Source organism: Theropithecus gelada, chromosome 3 (genome assembly GCF_003255815.1).
Source record: "Theropithecus gelada isolate Dixy chromosome 3, Tgel_1.0, whole genome shotgun sequence".
Taxonomy (NCBI): domain Eukaryota; kingdom Metazoa; phylum Chordata; class Mammalia; order Primates; family Cercopithecidae; genus Theropithecus; species Theropithecus gelada.
In genome coordinates this window covers 82632705-82659819 of record NC_037670.1, presented here as the reverse complement: position 1 = coordinate 82659819, position 27115 = coordinate 82632705, and the positions used below count along the sequence as shown (strand labels likewise).

Here is a 27115-nt window from a genome sequence, read left to right as displayed (position 1 = left end):
TGAGTTAAGATCATGCCACTGCATTCCAGCCTGGGTAACAGAGTGAAACCCTGTCTTTAAAAAAAAGAAAAGAAAAGAAACAAAAAACCCAAAACCAATCTCCTCTTAGTATGTGTTAGATTGTGAAATGATGCTTCGGTATGATGTCCTCTTAAAGCATTTTAGGGAAGGGAAGTTTTCAGAAAGGCTTTGTTTTCCAGTGACATAGTGGTGACTTGGTGGGTTCTCTTAAGTTACTTGCATTTGGAGGTAAATTTACCACCATGCCCACTCACAGGCCGATCTGGGTAAAGAATGTCTTGTTCCAAGTTAATGCTTACAAACTGTGCCTAATTAATCTTTCAGCCATAGCTGAAAGCAAAGTTAAGGATTTTGAAGGCAAAGGCTCTGGTTTCTCCTTCCCATGTCTGAAAACCGCCCTTAGCCTGCACAAGGTGAACAGTGGAAATCATTGGTGAGGAATGGCCACCCCCTGCCCTCTTTACTGTGTAGGAGCACATCTGATGACGAACAGAGCAGGTGAGGTATGGACCAAAAGCTTGGGGGCGTCTATAGATTAGACATTTTTTTCATACCTTTCAACACAAATCAAGAATGAATGTATGAATTTTACGTAGAATGGAGGCCTTCTTCAGATTCGTGTCATTAAGAAAATCTGCTTGACTTTTCTGAACTTCACACTGAGTGTAGTGACTTTGTGTCTTTGTTTTCTCCTTCCACCACCCATGGGCACGCAGCACGTGTGGAGTGAGAGCGAGGACTGCCTGCCTTTCTTGCAGCTAGCACAGGATTACATCTCCTCCTGCGGCAAGAAGACGCTCCACGAAGTCCTGGAAAAAGTCTTCAAGTCTTTCCGACCTGTAGGTGCCTGCTTGGCTTCTAACCACAGCTTGTTTTCTATGGTGATTGTGTTTAGAATAACAGGGGTGGTGGGGAAGGTGGGCAAAACCTGGGATGACTAATTGTTTTTCTCTTGTCTGCCCTGTGGCTTAGAGATAGCAGCCAGTATAGGGAGGGGTGGGAGGAGAGGGACGGGATGTGACACAGCTGTTTGCTGCAGGGATGATGGTTATTTCTAGCATCACTTGAGTTGAGAATCCCTGATTGGGGGGGAAGCAAACAGATCCTTTATGAGACAACTGAGTATTCCTGTTCTCCTCCAGGAGACTTAGAACCATGGCACTTGCAAGCCCGATGGAGGTTCTTTTATAATAGTGGGGTCTATATTTGGGGATTGCTGGGAAGCTGTATACAGGTTATATTAATACCTCCACGTTTGTGGGTATGGAAAGGGATGAAACTGGATACTGGCTCTATTCTATTTTTAAAAAGTCTCTTATATTAGCTTACTGTTGCTTTGTTTTCCCCTTTTGGGATTTAGGAATGTGTATTTCTGTGGCTAGCTGACAGTCTGTTTTCATTCTAGCTGATAAACCTTTAAAATGAATACTGACTTCTATTTTGAAGATTATCTACTTCTTTCTGTCTTCATTGGAAGATAAAGTCCCATCACCAGTGTCTCAATGTTTCCCCTAAGTTCAATTCCCTGCCCACTGTAAATACTGCACATGTTCAATGGTATTTGCTAGAATTTCTATTTATTTTTTCAAATCTGTTTTAATGCTGTCTCCTCTGCTGCATTTTCCAAGCTTTTATCCTGTTTCTTTGAACATAGTAGGCTTGGTTGCATAGTAGACTGTGTCTGATGATACTTCATTTTGTAAGTCTGTTTGGTCTTCTTTTGTTTCTGCTAGTTCTCAGACCTGGTATGTTGTTTCTCTGTGTGTGGGATTATCTCTGGGTGCTAGTTACTGTATTTGAAAGTTTACATGTAGGAATAAAGCGAGGCCTGAGATGACAGTACCTTCCTCCAGAGAGGATTTTTGTTTGCTTCTGTCAGGACTTGGGGGCCTATTAGTCTGAGACACCTTAGCACAGTGTAAGGCTTGTGGTTCTCCGATGGCTCCCGGGGGTGAGAAGGCAGGATGCGGGTCTGGCCTCCTGTGGCTCCTCCTCGTTCTGAGGGTGTGGGCCTCTGGGGGCTCAGCTTCAAGTGGGGATGGTGTACAGTCTGCTCCTTTGGAAGACCCTGGACTTTCACTTTGGTCCCTCTAGCTGTTAGAGTAGCACGAGAAAGCAGTGAAGTTTCTAGCTGCTTCTTCCAGGTCAACAAATGCCCTCAGGACAAAAGCAGCTTTTTATATTTGGCTTACCTCTCCTAGTTCATACTTTATATTTAAGAAGCTGTTTTTCATATTTAATTCAGCTTTTTTAGTCATTCTCAATGAAAGAGTTGGGCCCAGTCACTTTGTGCACCATTATAAGAAGTGGGATTTCACTGGCTTTTGTCACTCTGATTTGCTTAAGCAAATGATAGAAATCAAATAGAGTGACAAAAGTCACTGAAATCCCTTTTTTGTTTGTTAATTTTCTAAGCCAGTTTGGCACATTCAAAATAGATACTTGACTTAAAAGTACCAGTCTGTCCCACATTCATTCATTCAATAAATATGTATTGGGTACCCACTAGGCACATGGCACTGTGTACTGCATTGTTCCTGGCACTGGAACTAAAGCATGAGAAGCTTAGATCTCACAGAGCCTGTGCTCCAGTGGGGGGAGACAGGATAGACAAGGACACACATAATGTTGTGAAATGATGCTAGTGATTAAGTGCCAAAGAGAAAGGAATCAGGGAACGGGGTAAAAAGTGTCAGGGGTCCTGGAATTTTTGAGTAGGGAACCAGGGAAGGCTTTGCTGAGAAGGTAACATTTGAGGAAAAACTTGGAGTAGAAAGTGGGCCATGAGGAAATCTGGGGGAATAGCATTTTCGGTAGAGAAAGCAGCAGGTATGAAGGCTTGGGGTTGGACGACACCTGTGTCCAGGGAGCAGGAGCAGCCAGTGTGGCTGAAGGAAGTAGAGAAAGGTGAGCCGGAGGAATTCCAGGAGTCTTGCAGTCACAGAAGGACATGGGCTCTTACTCTGGGGTGATGGGGAGCCCCCCAAGGGGTTAGGCAGAAGAGGGATGTGACCTGACTTCACGTCTTGAAAGTCTCTCTCTGATGACTGTTGAGAATAGGCTGTGTAAGGAGGGACAGATTGGCCACTGAGGAGGCCATTGCTGTCATCCAGGTGAGAAATAGTGGTGGCCTGGACTGGAACAGTCACGGCGGAGGTGGGGTGAGGGGTTGGATTCTGGAGATACCTTGAGAGTAGACCCAGCTGGACTTGCTGGTGGATCAGAAGTGGAATGTGGGAAAAAGGGAGAGAAGGGGGACTCCTGAGTTTCTTGTCCAAGCAGTGAAGGGAATGGCCTAGCCATCTACTGAGATGGGGAAGGCTGCAGGGGTGGTTGGTGGGGAGTTTGGGGTTGGTAATGTCAGAGCTCAGTTGTGGACATGTCAGTGTTGTAAATGCCTGTTAGACATTGAAGAAGGGAGATCACATTAGGCAAAATTAAAAAGAGATGGATTCCTCTAAATTTTAACTAGAAGAATACCTGTTGGCTAATGCGGTTCGCTTTGCAGCAGGTTTCCTCGCAGGGGCTCACTCACTGGCCTGCCGCCGGCTGCTCTTTGTGGGTGTTGTCTGTGGTGGCAGGCAGCCTCCCCTCCCTGCAGGACTGGCTCACCTGGGAAGGGGAGCCCCAGCCGGGAGTCATTGTGCTGTTTTTCTTTACCAAGTCTCCGGTTGTGTTTTGGTAACCAGGCTAGCCACATGTAAACGAGGAAACAAACGTGGTCCAAAAGAAACCTGGATGCGTAGCTGAAGCAGTTGGATTGGTTGAGGATGTTCTTTCAGGTGGCGCTGAGATGTGTCACGCGGGCCCACAGCTTTGATTTGCTGTAACTGGGCTTCCAGGTTTCCTTTCTGAAGTGGAGCTTTACCTTGTGGGCAGGGATGTGGCTCCCCAGGTGAGGAGGCCTTGACCTGGCACAGCACGCCCTTTGGTGAGGAGGTTTATGGGCTGGGCCGCCCTCTGGCAGGGCCTGTTTGCCCGAGGGCAAGGCTGGTGGAAGGCACCTTCCCGGGCTGGTAAAGATGAAGTGCTGAAGGCCTCAGGTTTCTCCCAGTCAGGATGCGCCCCAGACTGGATGAGAAGGAGCGTCACAAACCGGAATAAAGGACCACAGAGATCCCTGGAGAAACTTTGATACACTCCACCTCCACCAAATAGAGCGCTGCTTCCCAATGGCACCATGTATCTGTTTGTTTTATATAAGGGAGCTTTGTTAAAAATAAGACATAGGTAAGGGTTTTGTTGCTGTTATCACAGTTGAAAGTATCTGTTGAAGAAACGCTTACCCAAATGCTATAGCTTATCAAGTGGTTAAACCAGCACATCATTTCCCTGAAAATACACAGGAGTCTCATCAATCCATGCAGCTGCTTTTGTGTTTATCCTGGGCCAGCCCCAGGAGGTGGGTTTTTGCCTTCATCTTAGAGCAGCCCCATCCCGGGCTCTGCACGCCTCTTTTCCCTTGGCCACCCCATTGCCAGCCCTTTCCCCCTGCAGGCTCTTCAGAGAGGTCAGTTGCTATTTGTTGACGGCCTTCTACTGTCCTTTGGAACATCAGTCAGACAAATTCAGTTAACTTTGCTGAAGCTTGGGCACTCTTGCATCCATAGGCCAAAAGAGGGGTATCACCTCTGGCCTTCCTCAGCGGTCCTGCCCACAAAGCTAAGGCTATGCCACTTTATCTAGCACTCTTTTTACACTTTCAACATACAAACTTTGGGCCGGGCATGGTGGCACATGTGTGTGATCCTAACACTTTGGGAGGCTGAGGTGGCAGGATCTCTTGAGTCCAGGAGTTTGAGACCAGCTTGGGCAACATAGTGAGAACCTATCTCTACAAAAAATAAAAACACCACACCAGGTGTGGTGGCACTCCTGTGGTCCTAACTACTTGGGAGGCTGAGGTGAGAGGATAGCTTGAGCCCAGGAAGTGGAGGTTGCAGTGACCCATGATTGTACCGTCGTGCTGCAGCCTGGGTGACGTGAGAGCTGTTTAAAAAAATGAAAAAGAAATACAGACTTCATAGCTATACACATTATCCCCCTCTCACTTGCTAGCCTTCCCCCTAACTGAAATAATCAATGTCTCAAAGTTTCCCCTCCCCCCAAGAAATCTGTTGTTGGATTTGAACATTTAAGAAAAGGTCTGCTTTTTTCATTTAAGCCATCTTACTCTTTTATCTTTCCTCTACTTCATCATATTTTCAACAAAATGTATCAGTGTTCTGCTGTTGCCACAACACTGCTTCGAAGGCGAGGGGCCGGGCCTAGGAATCCCAGGTCTTGCCCTCAAGGAGCGGACTTTCTGGTAGTTGAGATGGCCACGTAAATGTACAGGGGAACCCCATCACAAGACAGAGCATGCATTTGGGTCCAGATACTCCTCTAGATGCTGTGCATGGCAAGTGAGGAAGTCCTATTCCCTGCTCTGCCTACTGCACTCTACTGATTCTTGGGGGAACTATTTCTGTGAGCATGTTCTGCAGGGGGTTGCTTGTCATCTCTTAATCCAATTATGAGGGAACAGATACAACAGTCATGAAGAACCCAAGCTCTGTTGGCAGGCTACCTGGATTTAAGTCTCAGTTCTACCACTTGCTGGCTGTGTGACCTTAGACGAGTTACTTAACCTCTCTGTTTTTCAGTCCATTTGTAAAATTAGAAAATTAATGATGATAGTTCCCTTAGGGTTGCAGTGAAGATTAATGGAGTTTTTGTTGGATACTCAGAACAGTGTGTTACCCATGGTAGGCACTAAGTCATTGTTAGTGTGATGTGGATGGGATGAGGATACTAGACAAAATACTGTGGAGAAGTGAACAGGTTACCGTTTGGGGGAACCTTAGATTATTGGTGAAGAGAGAAAACAATTTGCTAAGTGATTTCAACATGAAAAGGCATTAGAAGGGCAAGTCAAAAGTTTATCAACATTGGTTTTGGTAAAATTACAAACATTCACTGAGCACCTGATCCACACGACTCACTGTGTTAGGGGCTAGGACTCCAAGGAGGACCAATGGATGCTCCTGTCCTCCCAGAGGGCCATGTGGCCAAAGTGCTCAGGGTTACGGATGATTTTTATTTTCTTCTTTTCCACATTTTCTAAGTTTTCTGTGATCACATTATCAGAAAATATATTTTTTAATGAAACTGTGGCTTCCAGTGTATTCGAAGTACTAGGAGTATCAGCGTGAGCAGGCTCATTGAGGAACAAAGCCAGGCAGTGGCTTCATGAGGAGGTGGGACTGAAGAATAGCAGGACCTAGATGTGCTCAGAGCAGGGGCAGGGCTGGCCCAGGAGGAAGTCCGGGAAGGGTCCTTCTTGGCTGCCTCAGCTCCATTTCCTTAGAAATGGCTCCATGTGGTGGAAGGTAGACCTGCTCTGCCCTGTCTTGCTCCCATGCCGTTTGGCCTCTAACAGGTACACTTGGCCTCAGTGCCCCCAGCTTTAAAATGGGGGCACTACTGATTTAGCTGTCTTGTGGATTCATGGGGAACTTTGAAATCAGACTGAGAACCCAAAGGATTGTCAAAACCCAGACACTCTGCTAAATTTGGTCTCAGTTTCTGGCTTCTAACAGGTATTAGGAAATGTTTATTGGATGGGTAATTGAGTGTGGATTCTGCTGGCCGTCTTCCCTTGAGTGACCCACACTCTGCTCCACTCCGGTGACTTGCTAATGTTGATGACTCAGAGAGGTATGATTTTTACCTATTTTTCTTGCTACTGGCATGTCATATCCAAATGGCACATGTATGCAAATGACAATGCCAGGCAGGCTGTTGTTGGCACCCGCGAGCAGGTACTGCTACTTGTAGTGGTTTCAGAAACCCCCATCTATCACTTTGGTAAGTGTGAGTTGGATAATCATCAGAGCCTTGCGTTTTTCTTAAGTGACCCTCCGTTGACAGTTGCTGGTCATACACGATTGAGCTAGAGAATGAAACAATGGTTATGGACCTAAATAATGGTGATCATGCCGTTCAGTTTTCCCCACCATCTTTTCATGTTTTATATTTAGTGTCAACTGACAGACTTACTGCTGGGTGGAAAACAGTTTACAAGGGAAGAAATAGCCTACTATTTCCAATTTAGCAGCAAAACTAGATTTTATCTTTGCCCTTTCGAATCCTCTCAAAGTGTTATGGGCTTAACAAGGAACGATTGCTTCCTCGAGTGTATTCTTCTCCTTACCAACATTGTGGACGTTAGGGTCCTGAGTCCCCTATTGCCCTTGCAGTTTTGTGTGCTGTTTGGTTGTTGCTGCTTCCACGGCCCACCCTGGAGGTGGATCCTGTGGTCCTTGTAGATTCTCACTCAGTTGGCCCAAGTCCTCTCCCTGGGGTTGCTGTGTGACTCTGCGTTTCTTCTCTCAAGAAGGACAGACATTTCTGCCAGAAAAATCCCCCTAATTCTAGTTCACTGGCGTGAGCAAGATTGGTATTTTCAGTTTGCCACGAGTGGCTGGAGAGCTGCTGTGGGTTAGATCCCACAGGAAAATCCTGTGTCCCAGAAAAAGTCCAATTCTTGCCTCTGCTCATGGAGTCTGGTCAAGAGCCTGGAAAAGAGAAAGAATCCACCTGTGAGAAGCTGCCTGGGTGGGTCAGGGAAAGTTTGATGCGAAAAGATTATGCACACATGTGGGTTTCATAATAAACATTGAATGTTGACAGTTTCTCTTTTTTTTTTCTTTTTTCCTTTTTTTTTTTTTTAATCACTCACGTTACGAACATTCAAACCATTCTCTTTTTGAGAAAGTATGATGGCCTCAAAAGGTAAGAGAGTGCCTCCTCCTGCCCATTGTGCCACGTCCATCTTGCCACCCTTTTTTCCTTAGGGTCAGGACCCCACCAGGGGTTTCTGCATCCTGCCAGCATCATGATCATGAAGATAAATGGTGCCACATTTCCCAAATACTTTAGAGTTCTACCACCCTTGGCTCTTGGACTAACAGTATCCCCATCACCTGGGAGTCTGTTAGGGATGCAGAATCGGGTCCAACTTGAGACCTGTTGAATCAGCATCTGCATTTGAGGTAGATTGCTGAGCACATTATCCACACCTACACATAGTTAAGAAGAGAGACTGCTTAAGGGGAGTCCCTGGAAGGTGCATACAAGGATCTCTGAAGCCACAGGGCACGTGCTCGATGCACCAAAGCCACGGTTGATTGGCTGTGCTCTCCAGGGCATAGACACCACCTGCCCTTCTTTTATGAAGACCCTCTAGCCCACTGTGCTGAGTGCCCCCCCCCCCCCGCCCCAGAGACAGCAGCTGCTAAATGCCAGCTCAATATGACCTCGCGTAGTTTACACTATTATCCAAAAGACCTGAAGTTGACCCTACAGATAACAGATACTCTCCTGGGTCTGAGGAGCTGAATTCTCCAGAGCTGGCAGCTCTGCCTTTTGGGTGCAACCTGTTTGGATGCATGGGCCCCAGCAGTGCTTATGTGATCACCGATAGCTCAAAGGAAGCTTTGTGGACAGCAAGACCCTGGAAATGCCAACTCTCTTGTCCAGAGGGAGCATAAATTCTTTTTCCCAGTCAACTGAAAAAAAATTCACTGAAATAGGAATAAATGATTATAACTGTCAGGAATAATTTAAATGTACCAGTCACTTTCATTTTTTGGCACACCTTTTCGGTATGAGAATGTGTGGTTGCAGTAAAAGCCAGGGCTCCAGAATTCTTCCCAGTCTGTGTGTATGCCTGTCTCTTCTTCTTGACTGTTGAAAATTGGGATCCAGAAGTTAAATTTAGACTTGCCAACCATAGGTGGCATTGGGCATAGAGGTGAGGATGCTAGATTACTACATATCTGTATGATATGTCCCTTAGAATTCCAGGCAGTCTGTTTCTGGTGCTTCCTATCCATGCTTCCAAATTGTCCCTCCTCATAAATGTGGACATTAGCATTTCATATTGCTTTTTAAAAAAAGATTTATTCCCCAGTGGAAAACATTGAAACCTCCAGCTAATAGGAATAGCATTAACAGCTGAATGGGAGTCTCCTGGGTGGCCTGGTGGGTAGGGGTGTGAAGTCTGCTATCAGATCACCCAGGTTTGAATTGAATCCTGGCTCTGCCACTTACTGGGTGACTCTGGGCAAGTTACTCAACCTGTCCAGGTCTTATCTGTAAAAGGGGGACAATAAAACTGTCCAACACAAGGTTATTATGAGGAGCAAAGGAATTAATGTGTGTAATTCTGCTTACGACAGTGCGTTTGCTGTGCCAAACCCCCTTTTTATTTTATTTTATTCTAATCTATTTTATTTTATTTTATTTTATTTTTTAGACGGAGTCTTGCTCTGTCACCCAGGCTGGAGTGCAATGGCACGATCTTGGCTCACTGCAACCTCTATCTTCCTGGTTCAAGTGATTCTCTCATCTCTGCCTCCCGAGGAGCTGGGACTACAGGCACACACCACCACCCCCAGCTAATTTTCATATATTTAGTAGAGATGGGGTTTCACCATGTTGGCCAGGCTGGTCTCGAACTCCTGTCCTCAAGTGATCTGCCCGCCTCGGCCTCCCAAAGTGCTGGGATTACAGATGTGAGCCACTGTGCCTGGCCTTAACCTCAGTAGGGAAGGCACCAGGTTCAAGAGGCCAAAGAAGAGACCCAGAGCCAGCAAATGAGACATGGGGTTTTACTGTACTGACATACAGGGGAGAGAGTACAGCGGCAGGGGCTGGGCAGGAGAATTGCCTTACATGCAGTCCAGTGGCGGCAGGCTGGACTGAAGAACCACGTGGTCCCGTGGTGGTGGGCTGGGCAGGAAAACTGCAACCTCCTGCAATCAGTGTGCAGTGTATATAGGATTTTCACTCAACACCCTCCCGCTAATGACCTCCACCTGGCAACATTCATTTAACCCAGAACACAGGGCCAATTTTAATCCTCTATAATGACCCATGTTCCCTGGGATAGGCCATAGGCTCACGTGTTTCTACTCTCTTCGCCACTCCCGGATTCCCTAGCTCCTTAGAGATAATATAACTAGATTACATTACGTTACGTTACGTTACATCACATCACATATAGTTATGTAGGGCTCCATAGTTTGCAGATCATGGCTGCCTTCAATCTCTCATGTCATCTCCATAGTTACTGTTTGAGATAGAGCGGGTATCGTGGTTCCCGCTTTACAGAGGACACTAAGGCTCAGCAAGGTGGTGACTTGGCAGAGGTCCCCAGCTAACTAGTGATCTGGCCTCTGGACTCTAGTGTCAGTGTCTTTTTCCACACACCCTCTCAATAAATCTGTAGACCCTACACTAAGATGCCTCAAAAGTCCAGAAGGCCACAGAGAACTGCCTCGCCTCTTTCCCCTTTCCAGAAGGGCAGTGAGTGAGCAGCTCTTGAAAGAGCAGTCAGAAAACTTCCAGCCCAGGGACCTGTCAGTAAGTGCGTTGGTTTCATCTGAGGTAAGGTAGGGAGCTGGAAAAAGGAACAGCAGAAGAGAGGTGGTCATGGCTACATGCTTGGTTTCCTGGGTCTTTTTCAATAAGGCACCCTAAGCTGAAGAGAGGGAGGGTATTTAGTGCTACCTATGGTTTGGGTCAATATGAATCACCTAGGGGTGTTATGGAACAGAATCACCCATGGTACGTCTCTTTCGGATAAAGACGGCAAAGATGCAGATGCACACCTCAGCTGCACCCTTTTCATCCAGGACAGCCATTGCTAGTTGGCCACAATGTTTTCCACGGGGCCTTAGGATCCTCCTGAAACTCCAGGCAGCCTCTCCCTGTCAGGTCTGTTAAGTGAGAGGAAACCAACTGGTCATTTCTGTTTTAGTGACATCCCTTCAGTACAATGAACAGTTATATATATATTGTTCAGGTGTTTAGGTAATTTTGCAGCTCCCGGTGGTGGCAGTAGTATTTCTATTTTACCAGCTATTTAAATGTTACCACTTACTCGACACTTTCACCTTGCTGTGTCATTGAGCAGCTCTCCAAATAAAAAATTGACCACCAAGTGTAGTCATCAACGTGCCTTACGACTAGCCATCTTTTCTCTCTTTAGAGGCAAACTTTGTTTTTTATTCCATTTATGAAAATCTGGAAGGGAGACAGGAGCTGGAAAAAGAGACTTGCTTCTCCCAAGCACACTCAAGATCGGAGCACCCACTCCGGGGAGCTGAGAGCGCTCTTCCTGCCCGTCCCCTCTACGTCCGCAGAGTCTCTGAGGCAGCTGCAGCATGTCCAGCTCTAAGGGGCGAGCATGTGTCTGCAGTTGGCTGTGTATGCCTTGGCAGGCCACGTGCAGTGTGACCAACAATGCCTAGCAGATGATTTTGTCCTGAATGTGTTCATAGGGCGCTGGGAGACCTGGGAGAGCTGCAGCTGGAGAACTTCAGAGTGAAGGCATTATTTTCATCAGGACTCCCTTTCGCTTTCCCCATTTCAGCAGTGGGAGGGAGTGAGAGGAAGGGGGTGACAGGACACTAGGGAGGCAATGCAGTTGAACAGAATGGTCAGTCTTCTTTTTACTCTCTTGATGCAGTTAGTGTTTAGATCACTGGGGCCACTCAGTGAAGGTGCTTGAAAGTGATGGCCCTGGACACCCCTGTGTAAGAAGTCGTTGGGCCACAAGCAGACTGTAGATCTAATGAAGGCACCAGGAGACAGAAGCCTGGTTATCACAGGCAGGCCTGACAGCCAGGGCTGTGGCTTCCTGCCTGCACCAGGAGGTGGTGTTCTTATTGATGAGGCCTAGCAAATGGCACTTGGTTTCTAACCAAAGACCAGCCAGTGCTTTAAAAAAAAAATGTTTATTTTGAACTTCCCACATAATTATACAGCAATTGGAAAATGCAAAAAGATAAAAAGGAAAAAATTACCCATAATCTCACAATCTTTAAAAAAAAGACTTAAAATTTGAGTGTATTTTACTGAAGTCTTTTTTCTATGCATATGTGTATAAATTTTAAGAACTCTGGATCAGGTGTGGTGGCTCATGCTTATAATCCCAGCACTTTGGGAGGCCAAGGCAGGAGGATTGCTTGGGTCCAGGTGTTGGAGACCAGCTTGGGCAACATAGTGAGACCCTGTCTCTATTAAAAATATGTAAATATATATACACACACACATATATAAAGAAACTCTGGGCCAGGTGTTGTGGCTCATGCCTGTAATCCCAACATTTTGGGAGGCTGAGGCAGGCAGATCACGAGGTCAGGAGATCGAGACCACCCTGGCCAACATGGTGAAACCCTATCTCTACTAAAAATACAAAAATTAGCTGGGCGTGGTTGTATGCGCGTGTAGTCCCAGCTACTCAAGAGGCTGAGGCAGGAGAATTGCTTAAACCCTGGAATTAGAGATGGTGGTGAGCTGAGATTGCGCCACTGCACTCCAACCTGGCAACAGAGCGAGACTCCGTCTCAAAACAAACAAACAAGAAAAACTCTGTATCATAATAAAAGTGCTGTTTTGTCATGCTCTTTTTACACTTATGTGCATCTTTTTTATGTCATGTCATTCAAAAATGCCATTTTGAGTGGATATATAAGATTCCATTTCAGTAACACCATAACCATTTTGCTGTTGAACATTTTAGTTGTCTCTACATTTTTAGAAATGTGTTACAAATAATAGCACCAATGAATAATAGCACCATGTGGTTTTAGGACAGAAAATACAGAATCAGTTTTTGACATCTTGGTGGGACAGTCAGCACAGTTCATTTCATACTACTGCTAACATCCCAGATGTGTGTGCGGGCACATAGCTAGCTCTCTGTGCATATGTGGTGCCACATTTTGATACTTAAAAATAGAGACTGTCCAGGCTCCCCAGTAAAACCTAGCCCTTTGGGCACTCATCCGTTGAAGGATTGACATTTCCGTCTAACAAGTTTATGAAAATCATTGTAGGGGTGGTTGACGGGGAAGTCTGCAGCTGCTGAGTTAAGTGCTGTTTACTGTGGATCTGATGCCTTTGGTTGTCTTCCTGCCTGTGGTCCATTTGGTGCTCACAGCTGCTTTTCTCTCGTTCTCTCCCTGTAGTTACTGGGGCTTCCGGATGCAGATGACGACGCGTTTGAAGAGTACAGTGCTGACGTGGAAGAAGAGGAGCCAGAGGCAGACCACCCCCAGATGGGGGTCAGCCAGCAGTAAATCTGGGGGCTCCCCTGAGAAGCAGAGTGAGCCCCACGGTAACCTAGGCGGGGCCACTGTCTCTCCTGGGTTAGCATTTTGCATTAGCACTTCGAAATAGGACGTCTGGCTCCCAGCATCCAAATTAAAATGAAATACCTTTTTAACGACCACAAAATATCTGTGATGAGCTTTGCTCAGAAGTGACCTGAATTTCACTCCCGCTTCAGTGGGGTTTCTATGGAGTTGTCTTGGTAGCCTTTGCCATTTTGAATTTAGAGTCCATTTTGTGGCTGACTATTCTCTTGAGTTTATGTTGGAGAATTAACATTCGCTGACTCGAATGTAGAGAACTCTGAATGTATTAAGGATATGTTTTGAGTCCTCACAGGTGACCTTACTGAGGGAAAGCATGGCAGAGAAGAAATGCAGTCTGCACTTTTTATGTACTTTTTAAGTGTCTGTAAGTGAAAGGTTTTGCTTATAAAGCATGAATTTTAATATCTAGTCATTAAACTGCACAAGTGCAAATACAAGGGCAGGAAAGGATAATCACTTAGCTTTGGAGTAAGAGGGTAAGAGAGGCCCAGAAGCCTTTAAGTGTTTTGCCATTACTAAGTTACCTGGGTATGTAGCGACTGGTTCGTGGTTAGGTGTAAATGTTACTTGCTTGTTCGATTGCTTCAAAACATGCTAATTCCAAAGCCACTTTAAAAGTCTATAGTGGAAAATATAGATAGGGTGAAAGATATAATTTATTGATTTTTAAAGCTGTTTATAAGCCGTCCCACGTATAAAATGAAACATTTTACCTTCTCTCTTTCTAATGAGATGGCCACTTGTTAAATCATGAAAACATCCAGAATCCAAGTGCCACTTAAACTTTGAAGCCATAGTTAAATTTGATAGAAAAGTAAACCAGGATTAAAAGTTTTTACAAATATAATAGAATCCTTCTTTACTTTTTAAGTCTTTTATTTAAAAAAAAAAAAAAAAGCCAAGAAAAGGATTCCATTGTGTAATTTATTTAAAAATTTAATCACATATCTCGAGGGACTTAATTGTGGTGTATTTGTAAAGGGACATGAAGGTAGGAATCTTTTAATCGTGGGTTAGCTTGGTTAAAAGGGGACGTTTTAATAATCAAGATACTCAGACAACTCACAGAAACAACTTCTGTAATAACTGGAAATACTGCTGTTACCATTTCGCCAACAATTACTTACTGGGGAAACCCTTTGTAATGCTAACATGGAATTATTCTTGGACCCTTCTGCATCCCTGGTTCTAGCAACTTAGGATGTGGCATGCCTCCTCTACAACACTAGATTAAACCTAACATCTGGGGTGGGTACATTTCAACAGTCACACATGTGCCTGTTAGGTTGTCAAAGTTTTGAATTAAAAACAAGCAGTAGCAGCAGAGGCCACAGAACTTATGGGAGTCTTGTATATCTTCCAGGCATGTCGGTGTAAACCTGATTGTCTCGACATTTTCTGTTTAATTGATTGGTGCTGTGAGGAGTTCGGCTGCTCGTGGTGAAACAGCGTACTCCAGTTTTAAGTCATCGGGTAAAATAATAGTACAGTGGTTTCCATCTGTGCTTCAGTACCCACTTTCTGTTCTTTTCTTGAAAAGTCATACTAAAGGTTAATTTCAAGTAAAATGAATTTCCTTCTGAGTAGCCTATTAGTAAAACACAACTTAGTGTTTCTTCCATTGGGGTGAGCATATTCTGCCCTTTGCAGCCCTGCCTGTGTTCTGATTGGCTCCATTCATGAGCAAAGGTGATTGTGAGCTGTAGATTACATAGATGTCGCCCAGGTTTTGTAACCTCCATTTTAATGCAGTAAGCCCAGAAGAATGACTTCTGCAAGTGAAATGAGGAAGCTTCACTAGCTTGCTCCGTTGGAAGGTAAACTGAAATTTTATACATTGAAGCTTAAAATCTAAATTTACATATGTTTGGAAATGGAATGGACATTAACATAAAATGTATTTTATCAAAAAAGTGTTTAGACTTTGACCAAATACATGTTGGTATTATTATGTTAATGTTCTCTGTTTATAAAAATTGAGTGGAGATAGACTCAGCCATTCTGTGGGCTGATGAGAATTCTGGGCTTTGTTTTGCACCAGGGGTAGGAGACAGAGAACATGTCCGTATGTTACTTAATTTCCATTGCAAAATCCCAAACAGCATTAGCAGATCGATTGTTTCCCCTGAAACTTCCTTTTTCTGAATGTGTACACATCCCTTCTTGCGCTCACACACTTGCCCACACACTCACTTCTTCCTGCGCTGTGGCTGCTCTAAGCAGGGCTGTGCATGGTGCAAAGCTGCAGTCAGTGAGCCTGGCAGCCTGTGGTTTCTGTTATGGAAATGGTTCCGTGGTGAAACATGCCCCTGACCCTTCACAGACTTACACGTATACTCACCAGGAGGTGGCAGCGGTGTGGGAGGAGTGTTGACCTTGGACGCAGGAGAGACACCTGGGTTCTAGTTCCAAGTCGGCAAAGGATTGTGTGACCTTGACAAGTCAGTTAACTGATCGTGAATAAGGGGCGTTCGCCCTTCCAGCTGTAAACACTGCCCTTCTGTGCCTGCCTTATGTGTGTGTGTGAGTAAGGAGCAACAGTCAAGGAAACTTTTAGGGATTCGAGAAGAAAATACATGCGGGATCTTGCCCAGGTGCTGCCTTTAGGATGCTGACCCCCGCACTACCTTAGAACATGTTGGTCTGTGAGTGCCCAAACCCCTGAGGGCTCGATCTCATGGGGCTGATGAAATTCTCTTCCTTAAAGGAAAGGAAAAGGTGAGGCCCCAGAGGACTTATCTCAGCTGTATATGCTCTGCCTGTGGAGACATGGCTTTTCTTTGTGTCATGGCAGACTGGGGCTTTGGAAGTGGTGTGTGTTTATCTTACCTGAGAGCGGAAGATGTGTAGGAAGAACAGCTGGAAGAAAGAGAAAGATGAGTACCAGTACTTTTTGCCATGTTATCCAGTAGAGAGAAAGTGACAGTGAAAGTAAAGAGAGAAAGTGTGTGTGTGTATGTGAGAGAGAGAGAGAGAATGAGGAATGCTTGATTGCTTGCTGATCACTGGGCCAGCTCTGAAATCCGAAATCATGCCTTGATAACATTACAAAACCGTGATCCTGGGTTGGAGTGAATCCTAGAGACATTGTTGTTATGGCTGCCTGGTTTCCTCAGCCTGATCACCATGTCGAGCAGACGTCAAGGAATCAGAGTGAAGTACGGAGCCAGGGAGGGAGGTGAGGCCCCGTGCAGTGCCTGTCACCACTGTGGATTCACCTGCACTCAGGTGTCCATTCCTGTCTCCCAAGCCCAAAGCAGCACATGATGCAATTTGTTTTCCAACAAGCAGAGTGTGAAAATTCTCTTATGTAGGGATCCTCCTTGTGTCCTGGTGCCAGAATTAGGTTTCCAGTGTACTTCACGAAAACTTCTCTCCTTTATAGTTGCTGTCATTTTTCATGTATAAACAGAAACCGTCTCTAGCACAATATATTTTTGAATATTGTTTCTGTTTCTTAAGAGCACAATGTATATGGACCTAGGGGAGCTGTGGTCCCAAGTGTCACTGGAATTTATATTTTAGGAATAGGCTTTGCATGTTAAAATTCACAAGTTGGGAAACTGGTATGAACAGATCTGATTTCCCACAGAGAGGCATGAAGGAATAGGTGGGACTTAACTTGGGGTGGGAGGAGATGAATGAAGGAAAATGGGAGAGTTGGGGTCTGACAGTTACCACCTGAGCCCCAGGAAAACTGTTTTCATTTTCACGGCTGTCTCACTGGGGGCCTGCTTTCCTCAAAGGAACTGACTGTATGTTGAGAGGCAATGCCTTGTGTTGGCATGGCTTTGCCACTGTAAAGGTGCCCCCCAGCCAAGGAGACCAACAGGGACCCTGCTCATCTGGTGGATATCTTTCCTTCAGTAAAACCAGCTGCCAGCCTGAGAAACCTGTCTTTCCCAAGCGCAGGCAGATCTGAGAGGGGCTCCAGGCATCTGGCGGGTAAATCACAAAGCAAACTTGGGTCTCCTTGGCAGCAGGGAGGAAGCAGGAGTGCCCCCTCAGGCCAGAGGGCAGGGCCCACCTCCTCACCGTGCTTCAGGGTTGTAGAAAGAGCACAATTAATGCTCAAGCGATCACAGACCCCTCTCCCCTGCAGTGGGTGTTAGCTCCAAAGAGATGCCATTGCCGATCACCCAGTCTTCGGAGAAGCCTAAAATTTCTTTGAATTAAAAACTGATCCTCTTTCATAAAGACCCAGTCACTTCTCCCAGTTTAGTGATAACAGGTATGACACAAGAAGCTGAAGTCTTTTAGATTTTATGGAGAGTAGTTCTGAAACCTGCCAGAATGCTGGTAGCCTGTGGTGTCCATGGCGATGGGTGTCCATGGTAAAATATCTATAGCTCCTGCTTACCGGGCAAATTGTTAAATAATATGTTGCCTTTTATATTTTTATTTAAATCTGGATTACAAAAATATAGTACCCATGAGCATTTCATGTTAGAAACCCCATTTAAAGCACTGTAAGGCTGAATAGGCACAAGCGATTAAAAGTATATGCCAGGCCACATAAAAAGAAATGTTTTAATTTGCTTAGAGCTGTATTCAAGTTGTTCGGCACCAGAGAGAAAGCTGACAGTCTGTTCTTTGTAAACTGCCTTTTCCTGTTTTTCTGTTTTGTTTTGTTTCTCGAGTTTCATTTTTTACTAAGCCCCTTCTGATACCTAGGCAGATAAAGATAAGAGCAGTGCTCGGTACAAATGTCAGCTCTGAAGAGGAGGAAGTCAATCTTCAATGCTAGGGCAGATCTTCACTATCCATGGTCCAGTCTTAATTTGAGCATGAGAGCAAAATTTAGTCATCTACACAAGAAGCAAAAGCAAGGAATAGTTGTTGAGCTTTTGTTTTTTGGTTGTTTCTTTCTTTCTTTTTTTTTTTTTTTTAAGGCAAGAAGTGTTGCCGGTAGGGTATGTGTGCTTTCTTTGCCTTCCTATTTCCTTTCAAAGAAATCTCTTGTAAATTACAAAACTGTGAAATGGGTTGCCAAAAACTGTTGCCCTTCGTTAGATGCTTCAAACAGTGTAAATCCTGTACTGCACCCTGTCCACCTCTGCTCCCTCCTCCCTCCCCTGAGATTGAGGACCTCATCCGACCATGTAATTACCATTCGCTTGCTATTAAAGAGCCTTTCAAACTCTGGTGGTGTTTGCCTCTTTTTTTTCTGCCTCCACAATGTTTGGTCCTAAAGGACACCTAATGTGGCTTATAAATGAAGAACAAGGAGTAAAGGACTGGCAGCTCGCTGTGTGGTTGCTGTGTGTGAGGAGGCTGGGGGAAGAGAGGGAGGAGCTGGTGACATGAAACACTGCCATTGTTCAAAGATTAATCATTTCTGTGTGATGCATTCATATGTCTATTCTGATGCTATAACTGGTAGTTAGTAATTTTCTTCTTTGAACCAATACTTTAGTTTTGTGTTTGAGAATCCTATTTTTTTCTAGCCTACTTAGGAATTCTTTGTGGCATCAATTAGAAATCTGTATTCTGTGGTCATTCTATGACATGACACCATGTCTCCACCACCTTCCTCCTGGTTATTTATTCACTAAACATGGCATTTAAATAACTTATCTGGAAGTTGATGGTAAGTTCTGTTATTTGATTAAGAGCAAGTTTCTTTCTCCAAATGAATGGGTCTCCATAGAGAGACCCATTAGATTCGATTAGATTTGAGATTGGCTTCACAGGCACAGCATAAAGGCTTGTGTGTATGTTAGATAGTGTGTGGTCCTTTGTTTTCGATGCCGCTGTTAGAGATTGTACTCAAGTGGTGAGCTGTGTGTCAGCATTTCCAACCCCGCTCGGCTAAGGTAGTGGTGCAGCAGCGGGGCAGGCGAAGCCTTACTGATGGACTGCCTTTGTTACAGTTATTCTATCCGTCTCAGAGATAGAGTTCATAAAATGCAGGTTGGCTCCTTTAAATGCAGGGACTGGGGTTAAAAATACCCACGTTTCCCCCTCGTAATCATTCTGAAATCAGTGGCTGAGGGCAAGAGGTTCTAGCCCAGACTCCTCCTGGGCTGACTGTGGCCCTAGGCATGACCCTTCCCCGCCCCACCCCATTTCCGGCTTTGTTTCCTCATCTATAAAAATAAAGAGTGGGGGACTTGTCCCTGAGTTCCCTTTGGGCACTAGCCCTGACTTGTCTAGGGGAGTCAGGAGTCAGTAGGGAGGACAAGAAACACAGTTATGGAAACACTCACAAAACCAGGGTGGGGCGGCCAGGATTGGCAAAACTGTCCTGGGATTCTGAAGCCCTTTTCCCTAGGATCCCTTTTGGAATTGAAGACGCCAGCTGATACTGTGGCTGTGTGTTAGCCCGAATGCTTATGTCCCTGCACGTTTCTTCTGCCTTCCCACACCTTCCTTCTCTTCGTGAAAGTAATAAGGAGTCAGAACTACAACAAAATGAAATTGGGGTGTTTAGCTTAGGGATGTAATCAACAGTCTCACTCCCTTTAGAAATTAGCCTTGTTTCCATAGTGAAGTTGGGCCAAGTGGGATCCTCCATTGTCCTAGAGTTCATTGTGTACAGGTGTGGGTTGAAGGACAACAAAATAAAACCAGACCCACCACCCAGCATTTAGACCCCACACCGGGGCTGGACTAGGAGGACTTGGTGTCCATGTACCCGAGTGTCTGTCGGGATGGCGTTGCCTGGTGCCCTGCCAAATCCGAGTGAATGAACATTCCTGTCTATTTAGCAGACTTGGCCCTTTGGAAACGCAAGAAATGCATCCTGAAAAAGCTGGCACTGTGCTTCCCTTTTAGGGCCACCATACGCAAAAATCTTCGAAGTACTTTCCCTGTCTCTGACCCTCCTTTTTTCCTTTTTGGAGTAAACAATGACACTTGTAATGATCTGGGCAAGTTTTAATTAGGCAGTCAAGGAACAAGGTAGGCATTTTTTAAGGGATCATTTAAAGTAACAGAAATATTTTATCCTTATTTTGTAGGGAAATACGGCAATAAATGTACAGTGTAAAAACCAGCAGTAAAATTAAGTTGGCCCTTTGGGATGCTTTTTAATTAGAAGCCTCTAGAGGTCAGCACCACATAAAGAAAGGGCTTCTGAGTTCAGGGTATGATGCCCATTTCCTTGTGGAGCTTTTGGGAAAGGAGGGCTGGCAAATGTCCAGGCTGGGGAAGGAGAAGTGGAGAGCCTTTTTCTTTATACATAAATCCTAACATTTGACTGGGTTGTTTTTTTCCCTGCTCACCCATCTTTCTCTGCAGCTCGCACACCCCTACGTCACACACTGTCAGTTCGATAAACATGACTTATTGACCGGTCAATGAAGTGTTCCTTTCAGCTCATGCTGAGAAGGGCTGGGGAAATGCCGAAGATGAGATGGAAGGCACATTGCATTTTGCTTGGAGCAAGGTGGGAGGATGCTGGGTGTGCCAAGGCCTTTCAAAATATTTGTTAGCCCACAGCCTGTTAAACTCTGCAAATTCCAGTGGAACGTCAGGAAACACAGGTTTCTCCCTAGAATCCATATCTGGCTCCCTGAAGCCTGCACAGATCAGGGGTGGGCTGGGGGAGGATTTGAGCATCTTCAGGAGGTCTGGCCAGAACTGAGATAGTTGGGATCCCCTAAAAACTTGTAGACATGCCTGTGGATCCCCAAAGTACAAGACCCACGAGCTCTGTGCAGCGATGGCCGCAGGCTTCACAGACTACTTGAGTTCAAGTCCAAAACCAGAGGCAGCCTTGGGAGGCCACAGAGGCTCCCAGCATTGCCCCAAGGTTTCATTTTGGCCCAGCAAGGAACAGGAAGGGAAAACAATACAAAGACTTTCCTCCTTTCTCTTTCGCTTGCCCCTTCTGTTCAGGGTTTACTGCTCCTGTCTACCAAGGAAGTCTTGACTCACAACACAAATCGTATTGACAGTTATTCTTTGCTGGGTGATTAGATGAGCCTTGGACCCTGAGGTTCTTTCACTCACTGAGAAGATTGGTGGAAAAGACAACAAATATGTCACAGGCACGATGGAAGCCCAGTCTTAACATCTTAGCACTTAGTGGCCTAACAGCAGTTTCACTAGTACCATTATATTTCAAAATGCTGGGTTTGGATCCTCGTGAGTGTGGACTATATTCCTTGCAAGTATGGAGCAGTCTGATGACTTTTCAATTGTTTTGTAATGAAGCCAACAGTGCTGAGTAGATGTGCCCCACCTGTGTGTGCTATTACATACACAATTTTTTTTTGTAACAAACTTTTATGTAGTCCTTGCTAAGTACCACACACTGTACTAAGTTTCTTTTAACTCGTTTAATCCTTCCAACAGTCCTACAAGGTAGATATTATGGTTGATATTCTCTTTTTACAGATGAGGAAACTGAGGCACAGAGAATCTAAGTAACTCTCGAAGACTACACAGCTAAAAAGTGCCAGAGCTGGGATTTGGACCCAGGCAGTTTGGTTTCAGAACTCTTAACTACTCTGCTGAATAACAAATGTCATGGGGGTTGGTCTTACGTTTACTGAAATCTCTGACTTTTTTCACACCTCAGCACAGAGGCCCTGCCTGCCCGTACACCTCATGCAGTGCATGCTGCTAATATCCGTGGTTGCCTGAGAACAGATGGAGTGAAGAGAGCATTTCCCTCGCTGTTTGCCTTGCCTGTGGTCAGGTTGGCCGTGCAGGGTGGTTTAGGATAATAGCAGACACATTTTTTTCTGGTATCCATGTACTTGCAAAGATTTATGAAAGTGACTGGAAGAACCGGGGCAACAGTTTATAAAATAAGAGGATCCTCAGATGGGGGCAGAACTGGGGAAACAACCATTGGCTTTCCTTTCTGTACCCTTCTTTCTAGATCTTGGTCCCTGAGGAGCCCTTTACAAGGGTGTTACAGACTCCTGTGTCTCCCTCGTCATAGCGAAGGGGCTTTTGCTCAGACTTACCTTGAAGCAACCAGCAGCGGAAATGCATTCTGTAGTCAAGAGGAGGCCTGGGAGCAAGAAGAAAGCTCTCTTCGTCTGCTGATATGTGATAACATGCCATTGAGTCACCGTCCCACACCAAGGATTCCAGCAGTCTGTCTGTGGCTGCACCCCTCAGCCATCCAGATACATTTCTAGCCTGCCTTCCTGCTCCACGCAGAGGCAGCGCACACACACACCCTCGATACCACTGCCACTGCTGGATGACTGTCGTGCTACTGTGCAGAAGGAATGAGTGCAAATCTGAGACCCCCTTTCAAAGGCAAACACAATTCACTTTTGAGCTCATTAGCTCATTTGGACTATCTCTGCCACCATTTTCTCCATTCCTATGGGAAAGAAAGGCTGGCCAGATCAGTATCCCATAAAAAATGCAGGCACCCCAAATCTGCTGTTCTTGCTTCTAAGATTCTGAGTGCCATCACATAGTTCCCGAATGACAGGCTTCAGGCCCTGCCGCGGCAGAGTGGGCTTGCTGGTGAGTGGCTACAGGGAGAGGGTGCAAAACCTCAGGAGCAGCACTTTTGTGTTTTCCAAATGATGCACGGGTGAGAGAAAGGAATGCAGGAAAGGTGAGTCAAAAACCTTTGGAAATACAAAAATAAGGAGCATAGGGCTGCACAGGTTTGGAAAGAGGAGGAGGCTGTGTCGTGATGAATGCACGTTGGGTTTCTGGATCTGATGCGTGCCTTCCCGCATTACTTTGGTCATTTAGATGTTTAGTTTCTTCTACTTAGGAATGTTAAGGGGGCATTTTGAGCCCGGGGCTACAAGGGGAAAAAAAAAAAATACAAACTGTTATGCAGAATCAACTTTGGAATGGATCTGGAAAGTCATAATTTAAAAATTTCTGACTTCAGTATTCCCTAAAGTCAGAAATGTAAATCCAATAATGGGAAAGGATGTGAAATGTACAGTCCCCCCTCAAGTCTCACTCTGGGTGGATGCTTTCACCTCATCAGATGCAACCGGGGGAGCTGGCCCGGGTCTGTCTGTCCCACTAGACCCCATGCTTCCTCACTTCTCTCCCACCTTGCCTGACATGGAGCACTTTGTAATAAAGAGGTTCATTCCCTGAATTTAATATGGGGTGTCATCAAGGCCTTTACTAGACAACAAGCATATCCTCTCCTTCCCAGCAGCGATGACCTCCCCACAAGAACATGCCCCTCGCCGAGGTCTTCATCTCTCTCTAGAAAAGGAGACCCAAGGAGCAGCGCCCAGGGCGGAGCCTCCGCCTGGATGTGAAATACTCAGGATGCTACAAAATCACCGTGGTCTTCAGTCACAAACGTGTGTTGGCCGCGCCACCATCCTCTCTGCCAGCACACAGGAGGAAAAGCAAGACTCACGAAGGACATTCCTGTAGGAGGAAGCAGCAGAAAGCACCCTAAGTGAAGAAGAATGAGACACCGTCCCCATACACACATTCTGGGAAATACAAAACATGCCCTTCATATTTCCAAGTGGCCTTAGTTTTCAAACCGTACTCAGAGAAAACTCCCTGTATGAAAAAATGACTCTTGTTTAGCCCACATTGTTTGCCAGCTGGCTTTCCGTGGCAGCTCTGGCTGGAGAGAACCCTGGATACTTAAGCAGTCCTTTTCCTTCCTCCTGTTGGGATGATGTGTGGGGAGAGTGAGGAAGAGGGAGTCGAAAAAGGGAAAGGGATGAATGAAGTCATCTCAGCGCACGTGGATTGTTTCTTTGGTGTTTTGTGGAGATTTCACTCCAGGGGGCTTGGGCCAGCCAATTTACTTGGGTGGAAGCATACTTTGCTCACCTGGCCAAGGTTTCTCAGTGGAGGATGGCAGGGGGCTTAGCCATTCTTTGCCATGCTTACTTTTCGTCCTGTATATGTAAAGTTGACCAAAACCCTCACAAGGACTGTTATCCGATCTGCTTTCTGCCATCATCTCCCACCCTCCTGCCTATCTCGTATCCCCAGGCTAAAACTGGTGGTTTGGCTGAGGAGTGGGTTATGCTTCATGGTAGAGCTAAAGTTATCCTGATCTCTCTTGATTTCCCCTTCCTTCAAAGACTCCATTTCTGACCCTGGCCAGCTCCCAAATAGCTCCTGTAATTGGTTACAAGCAAGGCTAAGTGAGATAGTGATTTGATTCTGGAAGCACAAACTGGTGCCCCCATGGCACTGGAGAAGCATCTTCTCCATGTTCACCTCGCAAGCTTTTGAAAAAACCTGTCATTCAGAAGCAAGCCAAAACTGTCATCTCACTCGATGCTAATGAACTCATCAAATCCATTCGCAGGGTTTCGGCTCTTCAGAACGCTGGCCAAGCCTTTGCTTAGTACACGAAAGAATATTCCCTGGGGTGCTTTTCAAACCCTATTCTGACCCCATACCCTAAACTGTGGAAGAACACAAACACAGTTGGCCACATTCTCTTGAAAAATTCAATCTGAAAGCTAGTGTTGGTTACTAAAGATAGGATTTTGATAAAAGTAAAACACTGAGCCGTGTATGCTGCTTGCCGCTAGGAGTTCTTCTCCCTGGAGGACAGTCCTGCCTGCCCGCTGCTGTGGAAGAGCATTCCATATGTGGAGTGGAGCAGGGCAGCTACTGGGAAATACAGTGACCTTGACCTCTTACTCCATCAACAAAATAATGGCACTTTTATGAGACCTCTAGAAATAGAACTTTTTATCTGGCACCATCTTATGCTATGCTTTGGAGCAGTGATGTCACCAAGGAGACAGAAACTAGGGAATTCATCCTCTTGGGCCGGGTGACTAATCCTGTTTCCCAACCTCAGAACATTTGCTGATGTCATCTATCTTCCCAAAACCACACCAGCCTGGGGGTAAGAAGATAGTCACATCAACTCACAAATTCACATTTCTATGACTCTATCGCATACTGTGGGGATTCCCAACCCTTCTCATATTCCTCCCTAGTGTTCCAGGAGGTGGTCCTCGGGGGCTGACTCATGTGCTTCCCAAGTTCATCTTCTATGGCACCCGGTGTTCTCCCTGGCTTTAATGCACAGCCTCTCTTCTGATGCTACAGAACCCCATAATGGCAATGGGTTTGCCAGAGCCCACAGAGGGGCACAAGGTCACCCACCAGAGGAGCCCACTTTCCTGCCACTGCCCACCAGTGTTTACCCTGAAGCTGCCAGCACAAGGCAGTGAGGACCTGGGTGTGTGGTCCAGGGTGTTGCTGCCAGTGACTACAGAGAGTGCCACACCAATGAGCAATGAGTGATGCCCCAGTGACAGCTCGCTCCATTTTTATTCGTCTTTTATTCCAGCCACTCACTGAAGGGGCATGAGTCCAGACAGTTGGACATTGCTCTGAGTAACAGAGCCAGAATCTCCTTTTCATCCAGCCTTGCCATTGTCACCCATGAACCCAGTTTATGAGCTCGACATGTTTTCCTTAGGATGAGCTCTGCCCACTGAGGCTCCTTGGGTCCTCCTATAAGCAAGCTCCTAGCAGATCCACCCTCCTGACATACCAGTATGTCCAGAAACAACATTAGCTGGGTCTTGCCATCCAGCTGAAACAGGGTGAATAATTCCTTTGGGTGGCCCTAAGGTGCTGAGTGGAGGGGATTTAGCCAGGGCAGAGGAAGGCTAAGGTCCCCAAAGTCTCCCTTCCCCCACAGGAAGTACTTTGGTGAGGAGGCTGTGGGTCAGGTGACTCTTTACACCTGTGAAAGCTCTTTTGCTTAAAGTTGACCATTAAAAAGTGATTTATTGGCAACCTCAGGGTAACAAAAGCCTGGCTCACCAATCAAGGCCAGCAAGTCTCTCAAACTTTAAGGCTCCTAAGAATCACCTGGTGGTGGGGCTGGAGCAGAGGCAGTGCCTGTGAAACATGCAGATTCTTGGGCTGCACTCCAGGGGTCTGCTGGACACAGGAAGCTGCGAATTTACAAATACTCCAGGCTTACAGTTTACAAATACGTCCGGAGGTCCTGATGTAGGTGGTTCATGAACCACACTTTAAGAAACCCTGGGTTGAGCCTGCCTCCAGGCTTACCATGTCATTCACCATGTCTACAGGGAGCCAAGATTCATCACAATGTGACTGGGTGCCAGGAGCTGGGCAAAATTCCTTCATGATCCTAACGCATCTCATTCTATAAAGATAAAATCCTTGTACAGATGCCACAGTGATCTCCATTAACATCTCAAATCTTGGGGGGGAAAAAAAGTCTCCCTTCTAAGCTCACATGGTGACAGAGCTGGGGGCAGCTGGTTGTGCCTAACTCCAAGGCATGGTCTCTCATCTTAGAATGTCACATTGCTTCTGTGACATTTAGGGGACACAAATGAGCAGAGGCCAAGTTGTATTTGGCAGCAGTGCTTGATTGCATAGAAAAATGACAACAGTACCCTTGGTACATCTATTGGCCCCAACAGGAAGGAGATGAAAGTATTGCAAAAGGAACAGTGAGCCTAGACCGAATCAGAGGACTCCCAGAAATTCACTGCACTCTCCATGATGTAATTACGCCATTAGGTTGGCCAGTTAAAGATTACACTTCAGAAGAAGTCAGAAGGCAGACGTCATTATCTAAATAGGTCATTCTGTACTCATTTCTTTGTTTACTTGTTTCTTGCCAGTCATCCACTGGATCATAAACCTTATGAAGGCAAAGCTCTTTTTGTCCTGTTCTTCACAAAATCCCCGTGTTTAGCACAGTCCTGGCCTTCTGGAAACCTTTGTGGAATGAATGAATGAATGAATGAATGGGTCATGGGGAGATGAAAGGCAGTGTTACTCTTTCTGTGGGGGGGACATGGGAAGGCTGCTTCACTCTCAAAGCAGCGCATTCTCACTCATTCATGTGTTGAGTGGCAGGTGCTGGAAGTCAGAGCACCCAAGATGCAAGCTCCTGTGCCCCTGCCCTGGACCTAAGGTCTCCAACAGTTGGGCATGTGGTTGGTAAGTCT

General features: G+C 45.8%; 1 protein-coding gene across 2 annotated transcripts in view; it reads left to right on the top strand.

Moving 5' to 3' along the window:
• The window catches only part of MTURN (maturin, neural progenitor differentiation regulator homolog), a 29309-nt gene extending 10932 nt beyond the window's left edge, over positions 1–18377 (top strand). The window contains exons 2-4 of one of the 2 annotated variants that reach the window (XM_025379354.1): positions 738–860; positions 13044–13201; positions 14596–18377. In XM_025379354.1, the coding sequence (XP_025235139.1) occupies positions 738–860; positions 13044–13154 (234 nt within the window). In that variant the 3' untranslated portion in view covers positions 13155–13201; positions 14596–18377. Of the gene's footprint in view, positions 1–737; positions 861–13043 lie in introns of both variants that reach the window. The other variant, XM_025379353.1, reaches the window with a different exon arrangement.
• The last annotated feature ends 8738 nt before the right edge of the window (positions 18378–27115 follow it).